Here is a 16638-nt window from a genome sequence, read left to right as displayed (position 1 = left end):
GAGAAGAGATCACATCCTTTTCCTCCAGCTTTCACTCTGTGTCTCGTTTCCTGCAACATCTAAAACACTAAGCCAGAGCAATGCCGAACAAGTACATCTTCTCATATATTGATTTTCCTCCTATAACACACACCTTCTGCTTGCTATTATTCTTCTCCTCAGCCTACAGCAAGCAAAGACTCATCTACAGCAGCAGAGCTGAAAGCCAACTGCTCTGTGCACAGCTACCCTGCGAGTCAGTCTTTGCTAACTCACAGATGGCTTCCCTTCTTTTTGCCTTGTCTATGTATGTCTAGGTATTTTGTCTTCTGAGGCAAGAAATTCCCAGGCTAGGCTTTCATGTAACTTCCTTCATGTTGATTTGCTAACTGACCATTTGAAAAGCAAAAGTAAAAACAAAACCCACATAAACCTGGATGACTGCTAAAAGAAACAATCATGTAACATGAAAAACAAGCCCCTGGGGAAGGAGAGAGTCAGACATACTCTAACTTCACTGCTTTTATGCTTAGCACTGCAGCTGTGAAAATGAGAAGGGAAGAAACACGCTTTTTCAAGGCACAGCCAGCCAGTCCGTCACAGTGTTTCAGAAGTACATCTCTAGTGCTCCTGTTCAGCACTGTGAAAATAATTGCAAGTATAGTTCAGGTTTTGCTTTTTTGTAAAGTTAAAAAGTCAAAAGGATGAGAAAATAGTGGTATTCTGTAATAACAGCAGATGCCATAATCTGACAGGGTGAACAGGTCATTTTGACAGTAATGTTGAAAGACTGCAATTTTCTAACACTAACTGTTGGTACCATAGGTGGAGTACTAAAATTAAATAAGTGTTTAGCTGGGCTTGGTGAGTGGAAAATTGCCTCTATTAAAAATTTGCCTCACAACATGCCTTTAGGAGGTATAGAGTGCAGAATATCAACTCAAAACTGCCTATTATTTCATTTTTTCTGTAGCTTGTACCTCTGACATTTAGACCTGGTAGCTCCCGTTCTATGAGAAAGTCCTTATGGCCTTAAACAATTTATTTTACTGAATGCCTATCATCCCAGAAAATTCTGAGGAAAAGTGATTTACAATGACCTCCTGGTGCTAGGCTTGGAGTGAGGGGGCAACTGCACAAGCATACCTGAAGACACATGCCCAGATTAGACCTACAAGTTACAAAAAACACTGAACAAATGTTTCAGAAGCATTTTGGTACATCATGTGTCTCAGAATTAAATGTACAGACATCCTTACTAATTGTAGAAATACCAGCAGTTGTTGACAGTGATCATATTACTTCTCCCTCTAATCCATGTCCAGTGGACTCTCCACCACTTTAAACACTATTCAAACAACTTTTCCTAAAATACAAAATTCCGGCTCTCACTTGTCTGAAGAGCAACATTTAGAGCACAGGAAGCAGACTCAGAACAAACTATTGTCAATCTCATTGTCCCTACAACCCCTGACTTCTTAAGTTCTCTCTTTCACTACTGTGAATATTTCTGTGAGTCTTTAGTGGAGAAAGACAGAAGGAGACAGAGGGCACAGGATGAAAACAAGTCAGAAGAATAATTACCTATATTTATCGAATTGGCATAAGCAAGCTGGCAGAATTTGGGCAAGGAGACATATACCCACACATCTGGATTTGAAGTACACACTAGTACAAGAAATAACCTGGAAAAGCATGGAGACAAGGCAGGCAGCCTACTGTACATTTTCTACATGCCATCTCTACCTTAGTTCTGCCTCTCCAGGTCCACCCAACTCTTCATTTTCTTCTTTTCTTCTCCAGTCTCTTCCTATGTGGCCCCGATAACACAACACTTCCATTTGGTTCAGAGGCAATGGATATCCTTCTACTGCCTATTGCAGAGATGGACAGAAGCAAGCTCTAGAGGAGAGAGGTGTATTTGTTCTCCACTAGTCAAAGGCATGATATTTATGCCAACACAGAACTTGCTGGCACAGGACTTGAACTCCACTTGTTGTCAGTGGAAAAGTAGGTAGAGGACAGGTGGGAAAATCCCCATTTCCTCACAGCCCTGTCAACAACTGCAGCTTTTGCACTTGCTAGGTTTCCAAATGAGTTACCAACCACTCCATCCTCTCAAGCACTTAAATTTCAGAGCAGTTCTCAAGGCAGGACATGTGTCCTTGTGGTATGCCTCCTAAGAGGGTAAATTACCCTAGAGCCACCAGCAGTAAAAGCAGAGATGTAGCCAGCAGGTGGGCGTGTGCAAAATACAAGGTGGAGCAGCAAGTTCTCTGGGATTCATGCCATTGCTGCTAAATGATGAAAAACAAGCATCACATGAAATACAAGAGCAAATGCCACAAGATTCTGAATTTTGAGAACTCTACACCTCATGGTGCCCATAACTTTGATGATAAAATTCAATCCCCTGCTACAACGGCTGCAGCTCTCTAACATCTTTAGCACAACACACAAGAAAATCCGCTGGCGAGATGATGTGATTACAGTGAAAAGATTTTTTGATACCAAAATACCTATTTCCCCAAAACCAACTGCCACTCATGGTAGAGCACACTAAGCATTCTATTCAGCCATAGGGCTAATAAAAAAAAAATCTCTGCTCATTATGCAAAGTAAAGAACTTTGCTCTCTGCAACTGCAGTGTCATTAGTAATCATAGAGAAGAAACTGATATCCAGTCAGACTTCATTTAGCCTTCTTTAGTACTAATACTGGTATTTTACTGTTTTCATAACTGAACTATCAAAGCAACTTCAGCTGATCCAAATATATCCAGAACATGCTGGTTAAGGAATTGTTGTCTAATTTGTGCATCTCTACAGAAGTCTAAAGGAATCACTAGAGTGTGAAATTGCTAAACGAAGAAGAGGCATTGATCACAGACTATACTGAGCAGAGGAAGAAAGAAGCATTCAGCACTTCTAACCATACCCATAACATGGATCCAATCTCAACAACAAGACATTTGTTAAAAATCAAGTACTGTCTCCAAAACAAATACCTTGTGTTCTTGATATAAAAACAGGGCATGTTAAGTCTATGCCTGGATGTCACTTCTATTAAGCAAAACACTCCAAAGCAGATAGGAAGGACACATCATGTTTTTTGTCATCCTCCACTTTCACAGCGAGCAGAAATAGTTTGGTATTAGCAAATACATGTTGTACACTAAATCACTGTTATATAGTCACCCTCAAAAGGCACAGAACTGAAGCCATCAGGAGTTTTCTAAATGTTGCTGCTTTGAGGATTATGCCAGTGGAATGATTTCCCACATAGGAGTCATAGGACATCCCTACTTCTGGCTGATTCACAAGAGCAGGTCACTCTCCATCTCCAAGTAACAGAAATCCAGCTGACTGCTTCCCTGCAATTTGTACATAATTCTGCACACAGGAAGAATGCAATAGCAACTAGGACAATGGCATACTAGGTCAAATTTGACAGACTGATTACTTTTTTGTAAGAATGGAGATGAAAAACCCCTAAAGAATATACTCTGAAAAAAATTTGATCAAACAGGATCAACACCAGGTCCTCTGCACTCTGGGAATTTAGGCTAAACAGCAGTGCAATTAAGTAGGTTTGCCTCTTGAGGCACTTCAAGGATTAATTACTCCATCAGATTGTTTGAAAGAACACAAGGAAAGAGCACATGATATAATGAGGCTTCTAAATGGCTCTCCTCACCTCAGTTTCAGCAGCCCTGTAAAAACAGTCTGTTAGTCTCCAGTATTGATTTTCTTTACCCTGAGAAGCTGTGTGTAAATTGACTTCTGCAATAAAAGTCATACAGTGTGGATACACCAAGCATCTGACACACTTAGGGTCTTCTCATCGCATTTTTGCCTTGCCAGCCAATTAAAGTGTTATTGGTCAGAATAGGAGACAGTTTTGAATTGTCAATATTTCTTTAGTCAGAAGTATTACGTCCTTTCTGATTTAACATGGGAGACAAGAAGTCTGCTTTCTGGGGCTTTAGGGGGAAATGTTTTATTGAGCGGTATCAAAACAAGTGCTCTTGCATCCTGCAGAATCTACAAGGAACATAATATTCTTGTTGAAGAAGTTGAGTCTGCAAGAGATCTAGATTGCTTTCATGGTTTGTAACAAGTCATTCCTTCAAGTGTTGCCTGGGCATAACAGTGTGCTCTACACACTGATGACTGCTAGACCTCTCCCTCCCCCAAGATACTAGTTATGAGCAGCAGACAGGCCAGGGACTGGCAGTCAATGCATTTTGGCTCTGGTCCACTGATGTCAAGAAATATCAGAAGGAGTTCTAACATGCTTTAAAGCAGACACTCCTCTTCCCCAGGGGCCAGAGACACCACTTGGCTACACCAGCAAGTCCCAGTACTGCAAAATATGGAAAAGTGCCTGAGGGATCTTTAAAATGAATTTGCAAACAACTCCAGATCCAGGAGGTGGGATAATCTGCCATGACTATCCCACCATGGATGACATACCCTGGGAGAAGGGAGTTAAAGACTGTATGGGACCCCTGTTTGATTCCAGTCATGCTTCTCACTGTCAGATTCCCAGAAATGTATTTTGACACATTGTCCTACCTCCTTCCACTTGCTACATTCAATGCACTACAAACTACTAGCAGAGAGTAAGAGCTAACAATTCTAATATCAAATGTAGTCATCACATATTTTAAGGTGAAATCCGATACAAATTTAAAAAAAAAATGGAGAGCAAAAAATGCTCAGAGACACTGAAAAAGAAGGCAGAAAGTTTGTTTAGGTGTTGGCTTTTACAGAAACAGTCCTGGAAGCCTCTTTTGCAGGCAACCTGAGACAAGACAGTCTCCAAATTATAAGTGAAAGATTGATATCTTGCTTCCTCATATAAATGCATTCTTTGGTTATCAGAATTACTTCAAGACACTAAAGCAAACCTTATGTGTAAGAGTTTGGGTTTGATAAACAAATAGCAGCTGGATACCTATAAGCAAGTTGATTAAATCTTTAGCTAAGCAGACTAGTAAACTAGTACTACAGCAACAGCTGAAGTAAGAGCTGAGATGCTTCTGCCTGCCAGTGAGCCAGTTACCACCAGTGCTCCTCCCCACACCAGTTTCTCCACTCAGAGAGAATTCAGTTTTCAATATTAACATAATCCAAATTTTAGGGGCTTTTGTTAGCTTTTTAAGAAAGAAGACTACACAGTTTTACCTCAACATGCCTAAAACAGAATTTGACCATAAGACTAAAATGGCATGATTACTACCAGCATAACAACAAAAAAAAAAGACACAGTAATATATTCCAGAACATTTAGACTTCTTTTCTGACAAAACAAGTGCACTATGTTCTTCGGGTACTATCTTCAAAATGTAAAGCAAACAACTGTAAAGGCTTAGGGCATTCTTCGTGTTTAAAGTAAATGTGTCAAAATGTTATATAGCAGTCACCTAAAGTAGAACAAATTGTTTCTACCATGCTGGAATTAATTTAGATATCTGCTTCAAAGAGGTTATCATTCAAGTGCTAAAATAAGTTAGGATCTTAAGCCACTAACATATATTTTCCAAGTACTGCAAATTAATTCCATGAAATATTAGTAAGCATATTTCTCCCAGAGTCTGCAGTCATCTACTCAAAATACTGCAGTATTAACTGAACTATAGCAGAATCACTGTCTTTATACTTCTGCCCCTCGACTGTGGTCATCACTTGAGCCCAGTGATGCCCAGAGTAAGGACAGGCAGCAAAGTGCATTTACAATCTGTTTAAACTTCACCTCAGAGTGAAAGTCCAGGCAAGCTCATTCCAAGCAAGTATTGATCTTCTGTCTATGTCTTTCTACATTTTATGGAAGGGGTGGGAAAGTGGCTAGTGTCTAAAAGGTTTAAAACATATATTTAAATATATGAAATAATGTGGAAACAAACATCATATAACTGAGTTACTCCATTTAAAAAATTATACCAAATGTAAAGAGTTTATCTGCAAATGTCAAGGAAGACCATGTGACCTAGGAGATCCTTCCCAATTCTGTGTTCTGGAAAGTAATCCTATTAAGACAGTCTGGTAAGAGGATTTTCATTAGGCATTGATTGTGCCATCATTTGCATTTATGAAGTCCGACACACAGGACTGAAGTGTGTGATCCCTTTGTTGGGAGCACATTTAGAATGGTAAACTCTTCTCAGTCACCACTGAAGTGTCACCTGTAGACTAGCACCACTGCACAAGGTAGCCATTTATTTACTTACCATTATGCCACTAAATTAATGCTGTCTTCTGTACTAGCTTTGCTTTACAGGCGGAACAGTAATACATTGAATTAATTATCTACAAGCATTCTAATAATTAAAGACCTATAGTGCATGTATAGTTGTGATTTTTCTCTAGGTTTAGATCCACTAGATCTATGCTACTGATAAATATCACATGGATTGAAAAGATACAAGATGCCTTCTGGGCCTGCAATCTGTGTGTTCCCCAAAAATAGTTTAAGATGTCATGTTGAACTGGTTCCGAGAATAGATACCATGCTCCCAGGGTGGGGGGAGTGGTGGTGTGGTGGTGAGGTAACAGTTCTGCCATTCAAATGTGATCCTCAGAATCAAATACTTATCACTTCAAAGAAGACTTGATTTGTTACAGTGTGTACCTCTGCCCAAACAATTCCTTGTTCCAAGAAAATCTTTAACATGCTAAATTTATTCTACCCTTTGAAATACATTCATACGGTATGGAGTGCTGTATGGACTGCCTACAATTAAGATTTTATCCCCCTTCTCCAGCATTAGTAAGTTCTAGAAATCTTGACTTCCATAATTCCCCATTCTACAGGGAGAAACAGCAAAACAAACTGCTAATGTTTTACAACAGGCAGCCAAAAGTTGCAGTGACAAAGATGGATAGCCATGTCTAACCTACTCAATTTATGCTGTCAAATAGAAGTTTCTGGAGTTAGATGTAAGACAGGGAGAAATGAGAATTTAGCTTTTGAATATTGCAGGCAAGACACAGGGCTGCTGAAAGAATGGATTGATATTGCTGCTGCTGCTTTATCACCTGTGGTGACAAGAGACAAGGTGACCATAACTCAGACTGAATCAGGTTAGAGATGGGATAGCATTTTTTTTTTCTATCAGCATCTCCTGCACTGTCAGGATACTGTATGTACACATTATGTACAGTAATATGCACTACAAAATTGTATAGGGTGTTTTGGCTGGGCTTGGGGCCAAGTACAGTGTTTTTTTAAGTGGCTGCACATAAGCTGTTCTAAAGGGAGAACTATAAGAACGCAAACAGGAGCTCAGCCAGCCTTTGCAAAGCATGAATCAATAGACAATTAGTTTAGGGTTTTCATGAGGCTAAACTATCACAGTACTTGTTCTAGTTGAAGTAAGATTTTATTTCGCTTCTTTTTATTTAGATACAACACCTATTTAGAAACATTCCCAATGCCTTAAAAGAAGAGTAAAACATGCCATGAAATACTTATTTTCCTCATTTAAACGGGGTTATTTTTGTTTTAGGCATTTGCTTCCATAGCACAGGTTAGACCAGCTAATGCAAAGCTATGAGAATAAGGAGAGATCCCACTCTAACACAGGAGTACAAGGGAACAACAGCACCTAAGTCAGCCCAGCACCCTCAACAAAGCGCAGCATAACCCACTCTCGCCTCTGTGTGGATAGATCATCCATGTTGTAGTTTAATTGTACTACAAGTACAGACACATCCAAGGTGGACTCGAGTCGAAAAGCAATATAATGAGTTTGTGTGATGAACTTCAATGGCAGAAGGAGGTAGATTAATGACCAGTTCCCCCTCTTTCCCTTCAGCTGTACATTCACTGCATGATTTGTAGCATAGTTTACAGTTTATTTTTTCTATCCACAGTTTTTCCATTGTATCCATGTTCTCCCTTCCACCCCCTCTTCTCCCTTCTCACCCTGGATAATCAAGTACTGGCACTAGGTAAAGCAATTTGCCCAAAGGTATAAGAGTCTTTGTAGCCACAAAGATTGGAAGATACTGTTCATAAGAAGTACAATTATAAAATCTTAAGTGATGTAAGCAATCAATTATTTATTCACCTTATTATAAAACAACCACACCTACTGCTTCAGCAAAGAGACCAGTTTAATCTTGAACAGAGAGGGAAAGGACAAAAAAATTGCTATGGAATAGCTTATGAAAGATAATTTGTGTTGTGAAGCCTTAAATTGGAAGTGAAGAACATTGCTGCTGGTTCAGATAAAACAATGAACCATGACCAATGCAGAAATGACATCTAGACTATACAAAGATCAAATAGTAGAAAAAATCATTTTCTTGGAATCATAGAATGGTTTCAGTTGGAAAGGATCTTAAAAATCACCTAGTTTCAACCCCTTCCACTACACCAGGTTGCTCAGAGCCCCATCCAACCTGGTCTTGAACACATCCACGAATAGGAGTCCACAACTTCTCTAGGTAACCTGTTCCAGTGCCCCATCACCCTTACAGTAATTAAATTTCTTCCTAATATCTAATCTATACCTGCCCTCTGTCAGTTTAAGATGATTCCCCCTTGTCATCTCACTACATGCCCCTGTAAAAAGTCCCTGTCCAGCTTTCTTGTAGGCCCCCTCTAAGGTCTTCCTGTAGCCTTCTTCTCCAGACTGAACAATTCCAATCCTTCTCACCCTGTCTTCACAGGAGAGATGCTCCAGTCCTCTGATTATCTTCGCGGCTCTCGTCTGGACTCTCTCCAACAGGTCCCTCTCCTTATGTTAGGGGACCCAGAGCTGGAAACAGTACTCCAGGTGGGGTCTCACAAGACTGGAGTAAATGGGGAAGAACTGCCTCCCTCGACCTGCTGGCCACACTGCTTTTAATGTGACCTAGGATGCTGATGGCTTACTGGGCTGCAAGTGCACATTCCTAGGTCATGTTAAGCTTCTCATCAACCAACACCCCCAAGCCCTTCTACTCAGGGTTTTCTCAATTCATTTTCCACCCAGCCTGTATTTTTGCTTGGAAATGCACTTGACTTTGATGAACTTCTCTCTTCTTGAATTCCTTTGAGATGTTGTGCAAATTTTGCATGTAAAAAGAAGGAAAGTAGCTGAATGGTGGTACCTTTCCTACTAGAAAGATGAGAGTTTAAGAAGTGAATTTAGAAACAAAAGACTCTTGACTTCATCACAATCAGATGATGGCACCCCACAGGTATTTAAGCCACTCCTCTGAAAGCAACAGCACACATTTTGCAAGGTTTGTTTTACGACAACGTGCATTTCTTTAAGCTTCCTATTTTCTGTTCTTAGGATTCAAATACCTTTCTGTGGTTGCCAACGACAGAATAAGCCTTCGCTACACCTGTGTTGCCTGCAACTTTGTAGGTCCCTGATCACAGCAGCTCTTCAACTGACACAGGTATGTTGAGCAGCATCCCTGCCACTAAGAGAGTTCTCCAAAGTTCATGCCATACAACACAGAGATCTGACATCTGCATTAGTGGTCCACAAGACCACTAAGATATAAAATAATATATACTCCAAATACATTTACAAGCAATTTGATGGACCTCCAAGTACTCCACTCCAATGCATCTAGACTGCAACAGTCAATCTCCTGAAGAAATAAATCCTTTATTATGTGTCCTACTGACTTGCATCTTTTTGGAGGGGTGAAACTCTCTCCAGTTCTCAGCCTCTTTTCACTTTTGATCAATTCAGAAAGGAGTCCACACATGATTACCATTTCTGAGATCTTAGTACAAATTAGAAGTCTATTCAAAGAGTCAGACAGTAGGCAAAAGTTTGCTCCTGTAGTGTTTTATTCAGTGGATTTTCCTATCAAATGCCTTTCTGATAAATGAATAATGAATTTCAAACATTATCTTACTAGAGCCTGAAGCATAAGTAGTACCTGATCACACCTCAAGCCCACATCACAACATGGCAGTCTTAGCAGCACACTGACCAGGCTGTTTTGGAAAGAACAGAATTTGGGGATGGAAAGGTTTGGCCCTGAAGTCCTTGCACCATTTTATCCAGCATTTTTCCAACCCCAAAACAGAATGGATCACTGGTAACCACGTCAGCTGTCTCAGACACAGGATCTGCAGGGCAATCTTGTGACCCATGAGCAAGTGGGCTGGAGAAGATGGTCCATACTGTGCCAAAGGACAGTGCCCCATATAAATATAGTCCCAAACAGTAGTGGAGAAACAGCTACAAACAAGTTCACCAAATCACAAGCAATGCATGCTTGGATGCAAATGCAGAGGAACTTTATTCAGCATATGCAGCACTGCTCCTGGTAGACCTCCCATCAGTCTGCAACTGTATTTAAAATATATTTTAAATATATCCAGTATTTAAAATATAGTTTGAAAATATAGTCAATTTGTTCAGAACTTAGGGTTGACTAGAGCCCCTCTTGCAAAAATCCATCCTTTTCAGAAAGCCTCATACAAGATAGACAGCTCACCTTCCTCCCTACCCTCAGTCCAACTTTTAGACCTTGCCACTAGCTTTTGACCACTGCAGCCAAGACATTTGTGCAGCAGGAAAAGAAATGGAAGGCTAGGAAATTTTTACTTTTGTGATCACTCTTTCCAGCCTAAATAAGGGCCTTCCTCTTGTCTTCTCCTGCCTAGCAACCACCAGCTCAAATTGAAGCGTGCACAGACCAACAGACCTTCTGGAGCTATATTACGGACCAGTGGTCACTGTTAGCATATCCCAGCAGCTTCAGGAGGATGGCCAAAGAGGGTGTTCTCCAGCACTGCAGTCACAGAGCACCCAGGGGAAGAGAGCTCTCGATCCATGCAGTACTGATTTAAATTGTTCCCTTTTCTCAGTCTGGCATGGATTTGTACTCCTAAAGGAAATGCCTGAAGAGCCTTCATGGGCAGCTCTTCCAACTATATTTTCTTGCACAGGGAATTTTTAAACAGAATCCCAGGGCATTTCCATTTCTGAAATGGAAGAGGAGTATGTTTGGATGTAGCACCCTCTTACTTCCAGACCAACATCATATCCTTTGACAAGTACTGATTTCTGTAGACATACTCTAATAAAATAGTTTATTACTCAGCAAAGGTTAGCAACATCTAATATCTCATATTAGAAGGTAAGTCTAATACTCAGCTTCTAGAGTGCAGAATCTAAGGGCCCATTTGACTTGCACATGCAAATCTCTACATTAAAAAACATTCAGCAACAAACTCATAGTACAAACAAAATCTTTCTTCATTGCTGTGCAAAATCTGTGTGCCATTTATAGCAAATGCTACAACTGTGAGCACATAGGATCCCAGAGAACAGAAATTCACCTGCAAAGTTGAATGATTTCTGGGGACAAATCCAGTGGTGTCTTTTTTTTTCATATATAAAGTTGTACAAGGTTGGCAGGTGCACACAACGTAGATCATACATCTGGAAAACTAGACTGTCATCACTTTCATGCTGAACTACAAGTTGCAAACCATTAGGGAATGAACAGTGATGATGTAAGTTGTTCTCTGCATTATTTTGCAATTCTTAACCAATAACGGACTTAGCCCAAAACACAAAGCATCTGTGGAGAAACTATTTTTAGAACAAGATACCTAGTAAAGGTCAACACTGAAGTCAGTCCAAATCCTGCAATTAAGGCACTGCATTTTCAATATACTAACCTGCGACCACAACCTGTTTCAGCATTCATAGAAACCAGAACAAACAGGTTGTAAAACTTTTTTTTTTAATGAAGCAGTCGCAGAAACAAACAGCCAGATTGACACTCACCTGAAGCACTTGACCTGAGTACATTAGCCTGAAGGTTTTGGTGCCCAACAAATCCTGCTTAAGTCTCTCTGGTCCTATTAAAGTTTCCTACATTGGTAACCCTTTACCATTCAGGCTGTTTTTTAACCCTGAAGTCTGCATCCTGTGGAAGTAACCTTTCTAAAGCTGATCTTGGTATCATATAACTGTGGTCTGCATTAAAAATAGTCTCAAATAGCTCCTTCTAAACCACTCCCCCCAACACCATTATATTGCTTGGCATCCAATTATTGAAACTGGAAGTGTATCAGTAAAGACAAGATCCACTAGAAAAAGAACATAAACAAACCTGTCTCTTTATTTCCCAACCTCATCTCCTAAACTTTGTCATCAAGCCAAGAGAGGCTTATAGCCGACTTGAGAGACTCTGAATACATATTTAGCTTCAAATAAAGGGAGTGTTTCTGCAAGTATCCACTTATTGATGAATCTCAGCATAATAGGAAAGATTATTTAAATGGAAAACAGTGAACAGGCACTACATTTATGCAGTCCCACAGAGAGACACTCAAGTCTTCCTGCAGACTTTCAGAGCACCACACTGCAAGTGCCCTTTACCTATTTCTGCTCTTCTCAGGAATAAAGTGCATTGCTCCTTAGAAACAGAGCTCTAAACCAGAACAGCAACGAAACACTGACACTGGTTAGCTCTTTCAGGATTAACAATTTGATGGCTATTTCTGACATTATGAAAGACTTCAGATTGTTTCAGAATTTAAGTGTCATTGCACTGGGAAGTTAACTTCTGTCTTCCACAGAAGTTAAAGTGAGCAATTCCCAACCCCCTCCCCCCTACACACAACCTGCCCTCAGACAGGGTTATTAACTGTCTGCATAGGTGATTAAATTTCAGCCTGAGAGCTATATCTCTAAGCCTAAAAGTAATTCAAGCAGATTCAGGGAAAGCATCTTGCATTAAATTGCCGTTGTGTTTAATCACTACACTCATCATGCATCTTCAACTTTATTCTTACAGCATATTAATTGCTTGACCTTTTCACTACCATCATCTGTGCTGGCACTGGATAAAGTTCATGCATAATAGCAAAGAAGAGCAGAAGATGACAAACATTTTGCCCTCAGCCTTCAAAGCTAAAAGCATTTTCATCTTTTGTGTCAAACCATTTTTACCCCTAAGAGTTACCTCAGAAACCAAATCGTCAAAAAAGTTTTATGCAGCCATATACGGTTCCCACCTTAATGAAGAGCCCTCCTTCTAAAGCAGATCTTTTTCTATTTTAGTTGGAGGCAAAAAGCGCAATAAGGAAAAGAATGAAAGATCTTCCTTCAACACGTCTGTGATTTGAATACTGTGAAGAGCAGCAAAAATTCCTCTGGGCTTTGGTTTCATCCTATATGTTGCACTCTCTTATAAACAGAACAATTACGCCTGTATGTCAAAAGCACGCAGCCCAAAAAGGCCTGGTGCTTTTGAACAGCGAGAGTCAAACCAGAGGATGGATCCAGCAGACCAGACACTAACTACATTATGAGCTTGCGCAGACACAAAATCATCAGTTCACACAAACAACTGTAAACACTCCTGACCTCAGAGAAATCCTTGCAGCCTACAGGCTATGTGGCCAAACAAGTCATGAGACTGGAGAGGCAAGTCACACCAAAACAAAGAGTAAGAACTGTTTATTTTTATTATTTTTAACCAGAGTCTCCATTTGTATCTTTCCTTCCCATAGCTCATGGATGTGAATAGTTAAGGAAGTCTAACTTGCCACATGCACGTTTTTTATGCATGCTTCCAACAAATTGGCTGATAAACTGGTTTTGAGATTAAAGGAGTTTCTTTAAACATTTGTATTACGTGTGTGCTAGATATTCCATGCAGGTTATTTATGTTTTCACATCCACACCTCAAGGACTGTCAAGCTTTTGCCTTCCTAGCTCCAGAATGTCCAGGAGCCCTGGTGTGAGATGTTTGCTCTAGAGATGCTAGCTGCAAAATTCACATTTGGCTTGAAGAAATCTCACTTCAGAAGTCTCTAATAAAAGTGAATTAGATTACTGATGGGAAAAGTATGTGCAAACGTCAGGTCAGCCTTAACATTTTGATCCTTTATAACAGTAAATACCTGAGGTGGAAGAGAGGTAGGATCTCCTGGGGACTAGAAGGTCTACATTTTTAATGAAGCTTTGACAAAACAATGTACTGGTACTTCCTTTACTTACAACTTTGTTATCTCTATAAGAACAACAACAGTTGCCATTCCTTTGAACAATCTTGAAACATCGTTCTGCTCACCTGTCCTCTACAAAAGAGAATTCATTCTGGCAACACTCACTCTTTGCCCAGAGTAACAGAAAAACAGGTTTGATACCTACAAATTAGGTACATACAACTCCCCAGTGTTTTCGATTCTCGCCCTAATGATCTCCGAACTGCCCACTGAAATTTCCTGGCCAGTATCTACTCCGCTTCTATTGGTCGGGGTAATGAAAAACCACGGTCCAGAGGGGACCGTATCCGCACCGGAGTCCTTCCTCCACAACAGCCACCTCCGCACAGCCCCCGTGCAGCTCCCGCTCCCTCCTCCTCCCCCTGCGTCCGCCGCACACCGCTGCCTCCTCCGGCCCGCCGGCCGCCCCGGCGCTCGCCCAGCCCCGCATCTAACGGAGACCGAAGCTCGCCCGGCCCTGAGCCCCGGTCCGCCCTGCCCTGGAGGGCTGCAGGGACAGGTGCTGCTCCCGGCCAAACACGCTGCGGGCGCACCGCCTGCCACCCCCGGAGGAGAGGGGCCGCTCCGTGCCCGGCTGTGCGGTAGCCACCGCCCGTCCCCACAGGGCGGTCCCCTCCCATTCAGCTCGAGAGGGTACGGGGGACACCCCTTCTGCAGGACGGGGAATGCCTTTCCCCTGTTCCCTGCGGCAGGGCACCACGGAGGCGCGGGGCGGCGGCAGGGAGGGGGCGGCGGGCCAGGAATGTCATTTGGAGGTGGCGGTGACAGCGCTCCCCTGCCCACCGCCGAAAAGCGAGGCGGGGCGGGAGGAGGATGCCGGGGGCGAGGGAGGCAGCGGCGGGCGAGGGGACTGCGGCGGCAGCAACCGCGCCAGGGACCCCCCGGCCCCGCACCTCGCAGCCGTAGAGCTGCCCCAGCTGCTCCACGATCCACTCCTCCAGCACCAGCCGCTTCCGCAGCTCCTTCCGATCGTATTTCACCGTCACTTTCCCCTGCTGGTGGCGCCGCTGCTGGACCTGCACCACCGCCGCCGCCGCCGACACCGAGTCCTCCCGGGAGGTGCTGCCGGAGGAGCCGCCGCTCCCGCCGCCGGCGCGGGGGCTCTGGAAGAAAACGCGGTTCCCGCCGCCGCCTCCCGCCGCTGCCTCGCTGCCCCCGGTCACCACCGACATGCTCCGCTCCGCCGCCGCTCCCGCCGAGCCCAAAGGCGCGCGCCCGCCCGCCCGCCGCTACCGCCGGGCCGCCGCAGCCGCCGCCTGTGCGTGTGCTCCGCTCCCCCGCACCTGCCGCTTAAAGCCTCGCATGGCTCGGCGGCGCAGCGGCCCCGCCGCCGGGGGGTGGGCCCGCACCGGCGGGGGCGGGGACAGACTAGGGGCGGGGCGGCGCGGCTCGACTACTCTCGGCTTTGCGTGGTTGGGCTCGGCTTGGTTCATCTCGATCACCCCCCCTCCCCGGCGGAGCGCAACGCGGAGCAACCCGAGCGAGCCGCGGTGCCGGTGGCGCAGCCTCTGGGCCGCCCCCGGTGCTAGCGAGGCGCGGGTGGCCGCTCCTCGCCGCCGGCGGAGGCGGAGCGGCGTGCCCGCGGCAGGGCGCTCCCCGGGAACTTCGGCTTGCTGGGTGGTTTGTGGCTTTTTTTTTTAAAAAAAGGAAATGCAGTGTTGCCCCGTCATACACACTACGTTTATAAATACTGCATGCCTGCAGCATTAAGACGCTGAATGCGATCGTTATCTTCTCTTCGTGAGGAGTGTGTGTGTGAATGATTCCAGGACAGTGAACGCAAACAGCAAATATTGCGAGCTATCAGCAGTCAGTGTAACGATTAGCCATAGAATCACAGAGTCAACCGTGTTGGAAAAGACCTCCGAGATCATCAAATCCAACACTGCTGTGGTTACTAGACCATGGCACTAAGTGCCACATCCAGTCTTATCTTAAAAACGTTTAGAGATGGTGAATCCACCACCTCCTTGGGCAGCCCATTCCAAGTTCAGATTACTCTCTCCGTAAAAGATTTCTTCCTAATATCCAACCTAAACCTCCCCTGGCACGGCTTGGACCGTGCCCTCTTGTCCTACTGCTGGTCGCCTGGGAGAAGCACCTGAACTGAGGGCCCAGAACTGGACACAGTACTCCAGGTGTGGCCTCACCAGCGCTGAGTACAGGGGAAGAATCACTTCCCTGGTCCTGCTGGCCACACTGTTCCTGATACAGGCCAGGATGCCATTGGCCTTCTTGGCCACCTGACTCATGTTCAGGCTCATGAGCACTGCTGGCTCATGTTCAGCTTCCTGTCAATCCAAACTCCCAGATCCCTTTCTGCCTGGCTGCTCTCCAGCCACTCTGTCCCCAGCCTGTAGCACTGTATGGGGTTGTTGTGGACAAAGTGCAGGACGTGGCACTTGGCCTTTTTGAACCTCATCCCGTTGGAATCAGACCATCTTTCCAGCTTGTCCAGGTCCCTTTGAAGAGCCCTCCTGCCTTCGAGCAGATCAACACTCCCCCTCAACTTGGTGTCATCTGCAAATTTGCTAATGGTACACTCAATCCCCTCATCCAGATCATCAATAAAGATATTAAAGATATTAAACAGGACCACCATGTGGTGATGGCGCATGGTGATGGTTTTTTCTAAAATGCACAGGTTAGCCTGAGCTTTCAGCTTCGTAT

The 16638-nt window shown here is 43.6% G+C and overlaps 1 protein-coding gene across 3 annotated transcripts in view; it reads right to left on the bottom strand.

The window, feature by feature from the left end:
• PPP1R14C (protein phosphatase 1 regulatory inhibitor subunit 14C) overlaps positions 1-15261 on the bottom strand; it is a 53121-nt gene extending 37860 nt beyond the window's left edge. For 2 of the 3 annotated variants that reach the window (XR_003534963.1, XM_027688134.1), the window contains exon 1: positions 14862-15261. Coding sequence is in view for 2 of the 3 variants with exons in the window: in XM_027688134.1 (XP_027543935.1) it covers positions 14862-15140 (279 nt within the window). In the remaining variant the exon portion in view is untranslated. The remainder of the gene's footprint in view (positions 1-14861) is intronic. The other variant, XM_027688126.1, reaches the window with a different exon arrangement.
• Positions 15262-16638: the final 1377 nt, after the last annotated feature.

Source organism: Neopelma chrysocephalum, unplaced genomic scaffold (genome assembly GCF_003984885.1).
Source record: "Neopelma chrysocephalum unplaced genomic scaffold, ASM398488v2 Primary Assembly neopelma1_23, whole genome shotgun sequence".
Lineage (NCBI taxonomy): Eukaryota > Metazoa > Chordata > Aves > Passeriformes > Pipridae > Neopelma > Neopelma chrysocephalum.
This window is presented reverse-complemented; position numbering and strand designations above follow the sequence as displayed.